General features: G+C 42.2%; 1 protein-coding gene across 2 annotated transcripts; it reads left to right on the forward strand.

Annotated features, from left to right (window-relative positions):
• The first annotated feature begins 2,319 nt into the window (after positions 1-2,319).
• CLN8 (CLN8 transmembrane ER and ERGIC protein) lies at positions 2,320-9,170 on the forward strand. Of its 2 annotated transcripts, XM_041420745.1 has the most exons (4): positions 2,320-2,473; positions 3,257-3,311; positions 3,775-4,413; positions 4,824-9,170. In XM_041420745.1, the coding sequence occupies exons 3-4, from the start codon at positions 3,826-3,828 to the stop codon at positions 5,136-5,138; spliced, it is 903 nt and encodes a 300-aa protein (XP_041276679.1). In that variant the 5' UTR covers positions 2,320-2,473; positions 3,257-3,311; positions 3,775-3,825; the 3' UTR covers positions 5,139-9,170. The 2 variants fall into 2 exon arrangements, with proteins under 2 accessions (XP_041276679.1, XP_041276670.1); XM_041420736.1 differs by lacking the exon at positions 3,257-3,311.
• Positions 9,171-12,450: the final 3,280 nt, after the last annotated feature.

The raw sequence follows: 12,450 nt of genomic DNA on the forward strand, positions 1-12,450 counted from the left end.
GGCATGGGTCCATTTGAAGCAGCAGTGTGGTCAAAATTACCTTCTGAAGCCAATACATACATATGTTTTGGGAACAGCGTGTACCAAAATAATTTTCAATTCACAGCAGGGATGCAGCCACTTGTTTCAAAGGAAAAGGCAGCCGCCACATGGTGGAGGATGTATAGATGTAGACATTGAGGCAACAAAACAGAGGTATTGTAAAGTGTAAAAGGATTCGGTTCTTGACTTCAGGCAAGCACTACCAAATCAGTATGAAGAGGCTTTTAGCTACAAGGAGTGAGTGGATCACCCAGACTGCAGGCAGGGATCCCTGCCAGGAGGTGCTCTTTGCTCTTCTGGTCATGACATTCTGAAGATGCTGTGAAACTACTCCAAAACACTCTAGACAGGAAATTTAGCTTTGGACAGCTGTAGCACCCAGACTGAATGTCTGTAAAAGGGAGAACTGGTGATATAATGTGGAAGATGAGCCTCACTGCAGGAAGGATTACTTTGAAATACCTGAAATGATCATAATGAACCACCTATAAAAAAGCTGTTACTAAGCATGGTTGTAGTATCAGTAGAAGATTCAGAGAGTAACACTGAACTATTTCAACACAGCTATGGCTGCCAGTAACTAAAAGATGTGATACTGCTTTGAGAAGGCAAGAAAGGCAGCAAAGACAAAGAAAATCCACAAGAAACACAATAGCCAAAGGCTTTTGACATTATGGTCACAGTTCCTTATAGGAAAGTAAAAATCTCCTTCCTTGACAACTTAAAGGAATTATTCAAAGGCAGCTCTGGCAAAGAATAAAACGGGATAGCTAAAACACATGCCCTTGGTACATATGTCCCATCATATTGCTTGAGAGAGCAACTTCAAACTTCTTCCCAGCTTCTGCTTGATCGGTTTTATCATCCTTTTCAGGTTTCCCAGGACAACTCTGGCACCTGCTAGAAAATAGGGGTTGATAAATGAATATCCACCTTCAGCTAGGAAGTAGTTTTCAAGTGAGAACTTCCCAGATTTTTTATTTCACATCTCTCAGGCCTTGGGGTCTTTTTTCCCCTTCAGTGTTAGTAAATGGCCCTAACCATATCCCTTTGCAACAAATTCACTCTCCCTTTTATGCAAAAATGAGTCCTCTCATCCACAAGACCAGTTTGCCAGAGATTGTCATTAGGATTTCTGTCACTCAGTCATGCCTGCTGTACGAAATCAGTATTTTGGCTGCAGTGTCGTGCCCAGCATTTATGCTGAGCCTGGTCCCCCTGAGGTTACGGGCAGGGAAGTGGCGGGTGCGCTCTGCCTGTGACACCTCGGTGGCACACAGGCAGTGCAGCCCCGAGCCCTGCTGGCCCTTTGGGCTGTCTGCAGAGCAGCTCGGAGCCAAGCTGCCTCACACCCAGCGCATTAAAAGAAGGCACCAGAGGAAGGTTTTGCCCCCAGACTTTCCCAACAAGCAGGTGTTGCTGGCTGCCTGTATGAAAACAATTGAGCTGGCGTACAAACAGATCTCACTTTTCACAGAACTCGCCAGTCTGCTGCAGACCCTGGCATCACGTTAGCAATTAAAAGCAAATGCACAAAGCTCCTGCTGACCAGTTATCCTGCTGTGGTGTCAGGACCAGTTTTCCAGAGAGAATGGCAGCCCTTCCCTCTCCCTGTCTGGAAACCAAGAACCTGTCAGACTGCCGATGAAGATTTTCCAGCTCTGGTCTCCCACCATAGGTAGGGTAGACTCAGGTTAGGATTTCAGCTGTTCTAGGCCAATCTTCCATGTGACAGAAGTTGTGGTTTGATTTTGTCTTTTTTGGTCGCCCCTTTTTGAGGAATCACCTGATTTGTTGTGGGTCTGAGCATTCCCCTGGCGAAATTGAGGATCCCTGGCAGTCACTCCTGTTGAAGACAAAGTACACCGCGGGTGTCACACGGCCCAGGAAGCCTCCCGGCGTAGTTGCAGTGACCGCGGGCGATTCAGCCTGAGTCACTGGGATGACAACACCAGCTGTCACAAATACGAAGAGAATCATGTAGCAGAACACCACTGACATGCATTTCATAACTTGCTGTCTTTAATGAGACTGGATAATTATAGAGAAATGTACTGCCTATGCCACGGCTGATATTTCTTTTTCACATCGATCTCGCTGAGCAGGCGTCTATCGAGTGTCACCCCCGCAGTGGTGGCGGTGCTCGGCGCTGCCCTCAGACAGAGAAAGGCACCATTTCAACAAGGCTCCCCTGCCCGAGTGGTACAGCCCCATCTCCTTCCCCCCATCCCGCGGCGCCCGGTGGTTGCTGCTGACGGCGGCGCGTGCGCAGAGGGCGCCCGGCGGCTGCGGGCGGCGCTGAGGGGCCGGTGGGTCGAGCCGGGTCGGGGCCTCCCCAGGCGGTCGGACCGGGCCGGGCGCTCCTGGGGGAACGGGCAGGGCAGTCCCGGAGCCGGCAAGAGCCGTCCCGTCATTGCGGGCAGCGCTGTGGGTGAGGAGCGGGGTTTGCGCTTCGGGGCCGGTCCCTAGGTGTGCGTGAGGGGCTCGGCGGCCCCGGGGGCACGGGAGGGTTACGAGGGGCGTCGGTGCCGTGTCTGTGCGGGGGCGGAGGAGCTGTCGCGGCCCTGCTAGAGCCGGGGCTTGCGGTAGTGGGTCACGCCGTTCAGGGCCTGGTCGTGCCGTGGAGTTGGTGTGTTTTGCCCTGGTTTTCCCCGAGGAGATGCGGGAGGGCTGCTGGGACTTGGAGTCAGTCTCGCCGGCTGTGGTGCCGTGGGGTGGCGAAGGGCCTTCGGGGCTCCGGGCCATCCTCCTTCTTGTAGCGGGGCACCTGCGAGCGAAGGGCAGGGCGAGTAGGGGCAGCACGGGGAACGCTGGTGGCGTTTGCTGCCTGCTGAAGCACGGCGGCAGCTTCTCGCCGGGCGCTGTGCCCTCGGCGGTCTTTGTGGCCTTTTCGCTTGCGTTCACCAGACTGCCAAACGCACTGTGGTGTTCAGCGCTCACAGGCTGCGGCGGGTATCGTATGTCGGGCTCGTATCTCCTATATGGTTCATAAAACTTCAGTTTAAATATTTCAGTATTATCTGGATTGTCCTTCCCCACAAGCCTGTGTTTTTAAACTACTGTGTGTTCAGGAAGTTTCAGACAACTTAAGGCACCTAATGTTGAGCTGTTCAGCTAATTACACTGATGTTGCTAATAGTATGTAATAATGTTGCTTGTCTGCATTCCATACTCTTTTTCTATTTTTGAATATGTTGTGGTTTTTTTTGGAAAGAGGCTTAATTGCAGAGTCTTGTTTTGAGCCATGATCATTATAGCCCCTTTTTGATGTAAGTAGTCTCCCTTACTGCATTAGTTTTCTGTAGTTTTATGTCTTGGATCTGTATTTGAGATTCTGAATTGCACCCAAAGCTGTAGCAAATGCTGTAAAATCAGTGTGGGAAAGGCAGGGGAGTAGGACAATAACTGTGCAATGCTGTTGAAATAAAAGTTTCATAAGTAACGAAACAAGGTTTGCTTATTGTATTTTCTCTTCCTCTTTCTTGCATTCCTACTTGACCCTCTTCTGCTTCTGCTTCAGTGCATTACTTTGAACTGGTAGGGACTTCATGGGCTAGTTGCAAATGTTGTTGCTTATGTTTTTTTTGTCGGTCTACCTGTCTTTGGGATGGCTGTGCCTAATGGCAACAGGACCAAAGTGATAACTGCAGTGGATGTGAGCCCTCTATGGTTTTGAGTCTGTATATATTTATGTACTTTAAAATTTACTATATTTTTTTATTGTTATTCCAGATGGAAGAGTTCATGCTTACTGGTTTGCATAATAGCAGAGGCTAAATAGGCATGAAGGAGACTATAGTGGGGATGAGAAGTGTCAAAAGAGAAGAAATGAATCCTACAAATGATGATCCAGTGTTTGGGACCATTTTTGACTGGGACTATCTCTTATGGGAAATTCGTTTGACATTTTTAGCTGCTGGTTTTTTAATCTACTTGGGAGTATTTCTTGTCTCTCACTGGTTGTCTTCTTGGAGAAGTACCACTTACCGTGCCTTGTATGCAAAGGAGAAGGTGTTTTGGAATATGGCAGTCACACGTGGTGTCTTTGGACTTCAGAGTTGTGTTGCTGGGCTATGGGCTTTGCTCATAGATCCTGTTTTTCATGCTGACAAAGTCTATTCGCAGCAAAAGTGGAGTTGGTTTAACTGTTTAATAGCAGCTGGATTTTTCTTGCTTGAAAATGTAGCGGTTCATGTGTCCAACATTATTTTTAGAACATTTGATGTTTTCTTAGTAGTTCATCATTTGCTTGCTTTTGGTGGCTTGGCTGGTTTAGTAATTAATGTGAAATCTGGACATTACCTGCCTTTGATGGGAATGTTGCTGGAGATGAGTACTCCCTCAACATGCATTTCCTGGATGCTTCTGAAGGTAAGAAAGTGATAATTTTCAGATTACGTTTGTAACAGGTTACATGCGTTTCACTTGTCTGTAGATAATCTGTGTGGTTTGTTTGGGTAGTTTCTCATCAAAACTGCATTTATCCAACTGACACCTGTGTTATTGTCATACCTGCTTTTGTCATGATGGCACTTGTGCAGGCCTCCACATCGGTCTGTGTGCTGCTGTGTGCATGTGCACAGTGGGATGGTATAGATCCATACCAAGTTTAAGATTCTATTATATATATTGCATTAATAGTAACATTGCATTATGAGGAAAAAGTGCCTGAGAGTGTGTATATAAAAGCTGGGCATTTGTATTAGTTCTAGAGATTCCTCAGTTCCTTATCTTGAAGTAACAGTTTCACTTCTGCATACTTTGTGTTCTTATTTTTCTAGGCTGGCCGTGCTAACACCTTTTTCTGGAAGGCAAACCAGTGGGTGATGATCCATCTGTTTCACTGCCGCATGATTCTTACCTACCACATGTGGTGGGTGTGTATTTTCAATTGGAATTCTATTATAGAAAATCTGGGACTTCTTCACTTTGTTGTTTTATTCTCGGGATTATTTGCTGTTACGCTAATACTTAACCCATACTGGACATACAAAAAAACTCAGCAACTCCTCAGCCCAACTGACTGGAACTTCGAAAATAAAGCAGTGGAAAATGGAAAATTAAATGGTGAAACACATCAAAAGAAGCGGATATAGCACTGAAACAACAATTTCTCAGCAGGATAACAGAAGAATACAATGCAAAGTCATTCTCTGCACATGAACTAGAAGATTTTGCAAGAAGCTCATTGATGCAGTGACTCCTTGCTGGTAGCAGTCCGTGTGCATCACAAGTGTTGAAAAGCATTGTTTGTGTTTATTATGTGTATACATATAAGAACTTCAACCTCGTTATGAATTACACTAACAATTTGTCAGGCTGGACAGTATTTCATAATTTAGTAGTGATGTGCTCCCTACTGGCGTGGTTTTTTTCCTAATGCTTCAAAGTGGCTTTACAGTAAGTCATCTATTAAGCTCAGCTTGAATCAAGTTTAGCTTGAATCCTATTTAACATATGGTAGAGATACTGAAAATTATGTTAAATTGTTTATTAAGATCAATTATGATCCAAGTTAGGTATGCATGGGTACCTATTTTCTGTGTGCCAGTGAATCATTCCAAGTGGCAGAACTGGTCAGTGGTAGAATGCAGTCGTGGCCCGGGTTTGGGTTTGTTGTTGGTCAGTTTATGGCTTTGGGGTTTTTGGGTATTGTCTTTTGTTCTTTTTTGCTTTTAAGCGCACTTAAGGGGCAAAGAAAATAATGGAGTGTTTGCTGTCAAATTGTAGTTTTCAGGTTGCCCTCAGTATGGGAGGAGTTTTTATCCACCAAAACCATGCATGTGGAGATCCAGCCTTTGCCATATGAGTGGTTTGGTAGCTAATCCAAAGTCCCTTCTGGACTTGGAATCAATGAAATACAAATGGCAATACCAGAAGGTGACTCTGTGTCGCCCTTGAAAAAAATGCTGCTTGATTGTAAAATTATTTTGTTTGTATGTCCCATGTGAGGGGTCATGCAATTCGTTCCATTAGTACTTCTGTTATGGTTCCTTTTATATTTGGGAATGCACTTAGTTTTAGATGGTTTCAGAATCTGAGGTGACTCCTCTGTGGAAGAAAGCACGTATTACCTCCTGTAGGAGTTTGGTTGTTTTAATATTTTTATTTAACTTCAAAGAACATACCAAGCAACACTAACAATCCTTTGCACTTTATCTGCCACATCACAAAAATCTTTTCCTTTACCTGAGAAACTGGGTTGCTCTTTAGATAGGAACTGATGGTGATGGATATTAAAATATTGGTTTGATGGTTCCTGGGTGAAGTGTTGGGAAGCAGGTGGAGGGATGAAGATCACGATAGAAGAGAGTGACGCCTAGTGGCAGGAGAATGACAGGGGTATTAATTTTGGTGCACGGAACAAATGAGATTTAAAGAAGTGGTTAATTGGAACTCTGTGTGACATGACTGCTACACAGATTTATTTCCCAAAGCGTTAAGACTAGGCAAGCCCAAGCTGTGAAGAATTTTACATCAAGCCATGAATTAGAGACTTTGTGAACTGATCTATGGTGGAGCATATTGTTTTAAATGTGTGAGGGAAGCACTCTTTGGTGTAAACAGCCCCATTTTATTAATTTTTGGTGGGAATGCCTTTGATTTGTTCTGAGTGAAGGGAGTGGTCGGGTTGCTGTGTTCCCTAATTCATTCTGTGTGAGCACAGAGTTGAATTGCTGTTCTGTGACAGGGAGGAAGCTTCTTACTTTAGATCGCAAATACATAGGCACATCTTGTTGGCAATGGTGAAGTGGTGAATATCTGAAATTGCCCATTCAAAACCAGGCTGTGAGGGTCACAGTAATTTTACACAGCAACCCTGTCTGTTATTGTGCTGATATGCAATAGCTCCAAATTTAGATTTTATCTATCTTCTTATTTTTAAGCTGGGCAGAATGAAGTTGCAGTGTTGCTTGCCTGGGCACCATCCTATGGTAAGAAGGGTTCTCAAAAGTTTGAAATGGTGTACCTGTCTTGAGGAGTTGTATGTGGGAAAGTAATGTTAAAAGTACTTTGGAAGAAACCAGAGGGATGAATTCCTTGGCTATGGAACCAAAAAAATATGATCTGAATGCATATCGTGCAGAATCCAAACCTCACTTGCAGGAGATGTAGAGAGAAAGGCAGAGAATAAGTCATCAGGTATCAGAATGATGGTGTACTCTATGAAGCCTAAAACTTGAAGGTTTGGATTTAATAAAACAAGGTAATAATTGTTAAAATCCCAGCTACAGAATTCTGAAGAATCGTCACAGAAAATAGAATCATCAGAAAAAGTTTGTGATGAGTGTGTAATTCTTATAGTGGCTGGCTAAAGAATGTGAAGTTCCTATATGCTAAAATAAAAGAATATGGAGGGTGGGGGTTAGTAGTGAATTGAGACTAAAAAAAAACAGGTGGAAATTTATGTCATAGCACCTGATGTTTAAAGTTTAATATTTTATATTATTGTGTATAACTTTATTAATTGAATTTTAAATCTTTCATTAAAATTATGTTTTTATTATCGTAATGCAGTTTTTTTTTAGTTTACATCCTAGTGTGAGTTTTTTCACAAAAAGACTGTAAGGGTTTGCATGTTTTAACTATATAATGAATGATATTTTAGAGCCCCTGTTAACCTAAACACTGGTAGACCTGCTAGAGCAAGAAAGCTATGCAGTAAAGCAAATATCACCACTTATTTTATTTCTCTTAGTTTAAGAGTACAGTCCAGCTAGAAATACAACACACAGAAATACAGACAACCTTTCTTCTTCATCCTTTTCATGGCCTAGTGTTGGAGTTACAAGTTGTGTTACACAGAGCCTCTTTTTTTATACTTGAGTGTAAGAGGACCTTTTATAGGGGCATGTCGTGATAGGACAAGGGTAATGACTTTAAACTGAAAGAGGGGAGAGTTAGATTATATTAGCAAGAAATTGTTCCCCATGAGGGTGGTGAGGCACTGGAACAGGTTGCTCAGAGAACTTGTGGATAGTCCATCCCTGGAAGTGTTCAGGGTGAGGTTGAATGGGGCTTTGAACAACCTGGTGTAGTGGAAGGTGTCCCTGACTACAGCAGGAGGGTTGACACTAAATAATTTGTAAGGTGTCTTCCAATCCCAGACTTCTGGGATTCTTCAGTGTCTATTGACTGCTCCCTTTAGGAGGATTTTCTGGTTTATTATTGTGGAAGTCACGTTGCTCTGAAACAAGTCTGAAACAGTGCTTGAACTAGGGATTTGGTACTTATAACTAAGTGATCCTTTTCAGCCTAAAGGTAGAGTAGCCATATGTGGCTGTAAATTTTGTTGAAGTGAAATGAATCGCATCCTGTTGGGCCTTCTTACACAGTTTCATCCACAATTTAGAAAAATTCAGTCAGCTTCCGTAGTGTTTGGATTGGGTCACAGAGTATGCTGCTGTGGATTTGGAAAACTTACTTGCATAACGTGATTTTAGGTGAGTTATTTGTTTGCCAAGGTGACTGCTAGGGAGTTGGCTCTGCTTTCTTGTTGAACAAGCTTATTTGAGGAGTGGTGTTTGTGTCATCTTTCTGAAGCTTTTTTTTAAAAAAAACCCAAATAGCAAGAACCCAAAACAGCAAACTGTGGTGGGGATAATGGTGGTCAGTTGATTTGGTTTGGTTTTTTTCATTTTTTTAAAGAAAGGTGTTCTGATCTGAGACGTCCTTGTCCAGTCATCTGGTTCTTACAGTCTTCATACAACATTCCTAAATCTCAGTTTGTGTTTTCTTCCATTTCTAGCCTATGTTTTTTTTTCCAAAATTGTCATTGTTTCCCCCCCTGAATCCACCAGTTTTTTATTTTTATTCTTACTTGCAGTACTGGTCATGATCTTGGAGTCACATTACCACTGCGATATTTTTGTCTAGTAGTTTTCAATGCATGCTGTCAGGCCCATCTTCCACTAAATATCCATGTCCAAATCATTCAGAGTGTTTCTGTGTTTTCCTGATAACATGGATTAAATATTGATGTGATATGCAGTTATAAGAAACCTTTAACCTCAGGGAGACTCCCCCTTAAAGTGAAGTGTTAAGCAAACTTAATTCTGCTTTTGTACAATATAACATTTGTTGAAAAGCACCTTTAAACTGTACATAAATAAAAGTATTTTATTGAATAACTGTCTATCGTGATTTTAATTTCCTGATTAAAATAATGCCTGTTATTTTTTTACTTGTTATTTGTAGCTTAAACAGTTTTTTGCAGTGCATGCACTAAAATGATTTATTTTGCAATGTTAAACGTGACAAAGGTAATGTCATATTCATGGAAATAGCTATAAAAATCTTGTAAACCAATGTCCCTACACTAGCATTTAATGTGTTATTCCCGTAAGCATGTTTAGAACACTAGAAGCTGTGCTATATGTAAGGTGTGTATTAAAAACAGTTAAAAACCATCTCTTAGGAATGACCCTTCTGGTTGGGTATTTGAAGTGTGTGGTCCATTTTTGCATTAGGCTCTGACCATGAAGACACTTCATTTGGTACCACATGACACTTCATAGTTTAGTATAAGCTACCTTAAATAAAAAACAAAACATGAACATGAAGACCAAAAACTTGCCCCATTGCAAAATACTAAAATACAGTTCTGAGCATTTCTTTCAGGATGTTTTTCAGGAAATTATTTCTGATGCTTTTTAGAAAAAGTGAGTCCAAGGAACCCAGCATCATTACTGGTACTTTAATTATTCTTATAAGAATGCACAGTGCAAGCAACTGGTTGGCTGCCTCTGCAGTGAAGTCCCTGAGGTTAACTAAAGCAGAATCATGACATTCATGTGTACAGCTCCACTAACTGTGAGATGTGTGCGAGTACAGACTGGGATAAGAAGAACAATGTATAATACTGTTTGTATGAGTAAAGTCCCCCTTTTTTTTTCTTTTTTTTTTCTTTTTTTTTTTTCTTTTGGTGAATGATCTGTAAAATTAATTTAAATGTTATTGTTTTGCTATTCAGGTGTTTCAATTAATAGGTAAGTACATTTGACTTGGTAGTGTTAAACATATTCTCAGAAAAATACTGGAGCAGACTTGGGCTGACAATGTAACACAGCAATGACAGTCTTTTGGTCTTGTGTCATTGCACTGTTAATTAAATTGGAGCAAAAAATGCAAGCAGTGGCCATTAATGAAGTAAACCATGCCTGCTGATGTAGTTGTCAGCCCCCAGATGGGTTTCCAGTGTTGGAGGAGACATTTCATGCACTGGATCTGATTGACTAATTAGCATGTTCTGCAAGTGGTGGTGCCACAGAGCAGGAACAAGTATTTTGCAGCACACTGTGCCTTCTGCTTTTCCCTAAGTTGCACACTGGTGAGTGGGGTGGAAAGATGATGATACAGCAAACCTGCAAGGCCACAGCAGACCTTGTTCATAGTTCAAGATGGCAGACAGGCTAAGCTTGGAAGAACTGGAGCCTGCTCACCTGTCCACAAATAAAGCAAAGAAACTGGCTGTGCCATTGCTTGCTGCTGTTGTGTGTGGGTATTCTGAGAGGCACCTTCTGAGTCCTTAGGAATATGACCTGAGCAGAGAGAGTGGAAATTTAATACTGGCTTTGTCAGATGCATTACATTTGAAATTTTTCTTTCTTCATATGATTGTAGCTGCCTCTTCTCCTTTGACTGCTTGGCTCACATTAGCGTGCTATATAAGCTTGACAGTATTTTCACCACTCTGTCCTCTGCCACTGTAAAGAATTGTGAGGTTCTAGTACTGATAATTGATTCTGGCAGCTCCAGGTATTTGCTTGGATTTATATATTGCAATATAGATCTGCAACTGCTTTCTCTTGCCTTGCTGCTTCTACTGCTAAAAGCAGTTTACCAGGTGAATGTCGCCCTGATTTTGTAAGACTTTGTTAAGCCTTCTGATGTTTACATTCTTTCAACAAACTTTCTTACACACAGTTCTGTAAATAACCTATGTTTTGCATTCTTTCATGGAGGTGGAGAGAATTGATGGCCCCTTGGTCTGTCCAGTGGCATTGGAGAGGTGGCACTGTCACCCTCCAATCCACTGTCACCTTTGGAAAACTATAAATGTTGGAGTCAGAAAATAAAGTGCTTCTTCTTCTTTTTTGTTCCCCTCGAGAGCAGCAGTGTCTGTGTCATCATTTCGTGCCTTATCACAACAGGTGAACACTGCATTTTGTTACCAAAGTTGTGCTTGTTCAAGTTTAAGCATGGAGCTTGCTTAAGAAGGGGACAAAATGTATCCGAGAAAGGACTAATTTTGTAGAAGGTAGAGAGTTGAATTTCCTATGTTTCTGAACCTTCCAGTTCTGCTGTCAGGATCTTTTAAGTGTAAATCAAGGTATCAAATCTATGATACCTTGAAAAACAAAGTCATGCAGACAAACTACAGGAGTGTATGGAGTACTTTTGCATGGAGGTTTGCATAGAGTAGGCACATAGCATCCAACAAGATCTTGTTCATCTTGTTTTGTGGGTTGTAGTTACAGCAAGAAAGTGTATCCTGGAAAGCAGCAGCAGCCTTCCTAAGGACTCATTAAGAATGAAATCAGAAAAAAGCTAGGAGGCTTTTGGGTGAGGTAGATGGAACTGGTTGTTACATTGTATGCTGCTGACCAGGTTGGGGTTACATATTGAATATGTAGTTTTTCTGATGCTTTAACTCTTTTTCTCTCAGCATCATATTGAATATTATTGTAACACTGGTTGAGGCTAAGTTTAAAAACTTTTTAGGGCATCAAAATTGCTAAGCAATATATTGCCCTTCCCTGAAAGAGCCTAAAGTCTGTTCTAATTTAAAGTAATTTATTCTTGTATCATCACTGCCTTTTTATCTTACATAATTATTTTTTACCACTGGAGACTCTTGTGCATATTCATGAGTACAAATCAATCTGCTCTTTTGTTTTCCCAGCAATCCTAATACTCTGCTTGTCACTTTTCCCACTTGAATTTATTTTTATTACATGTTGGCAGTGTAGAGTTGTACATAGTATTTGATATAAAGTCTTCTCAGAGTCTTGTATTACACTAGTAGCTCCTTTCTTTCCCTGGGAACAGTTGTGCTTCAGCCAAAAGCTGCATTTGTCTTTCAGGGTTGCATGGCCTCAGCACTTTGTGGTGCTCCTGAGAGGAAATTCACTTAAGTTTTTCCCTTTATCAGCTTCAGGATGAAGAAGAGGCATCAGAGAACAGTGAAAAAACTGGAAGTAGGAATGTTGTGTTATAGAAACAACTTGTGCATATGACTGTCTGGGATGGGAGTGCCCTGTCCCAGCCAGTTCCAGCCAGACACAGCCAATTCTAGCCGGGCACAGCCGATTCCAGCCGGGCACAGCCGATTCTAGCCGGGCACAGCCGATTCCAGCCGGGCACAGCCGATTCCAGCTGGACACAGCCGGTTCCAGCCAGACACAG

This window comes from Onychostruthus taczanowskii, unplaced genomic scaffold, assembly GCF_017590055.1.
Source record: "Onychostruthus taczanowskii isolate IOZ18803 unplaced genomic scaffold, ASM1759005v1 scaffold11, whole genome shotgun sequence".
Taxonomy (NCBI): domain Eukaryota; kingdom Metazoa; phylum Chordata; class Aves; order Passeriformes; family Passeridae; genus Onychostruthus; species Onychostruthus taczanowskii.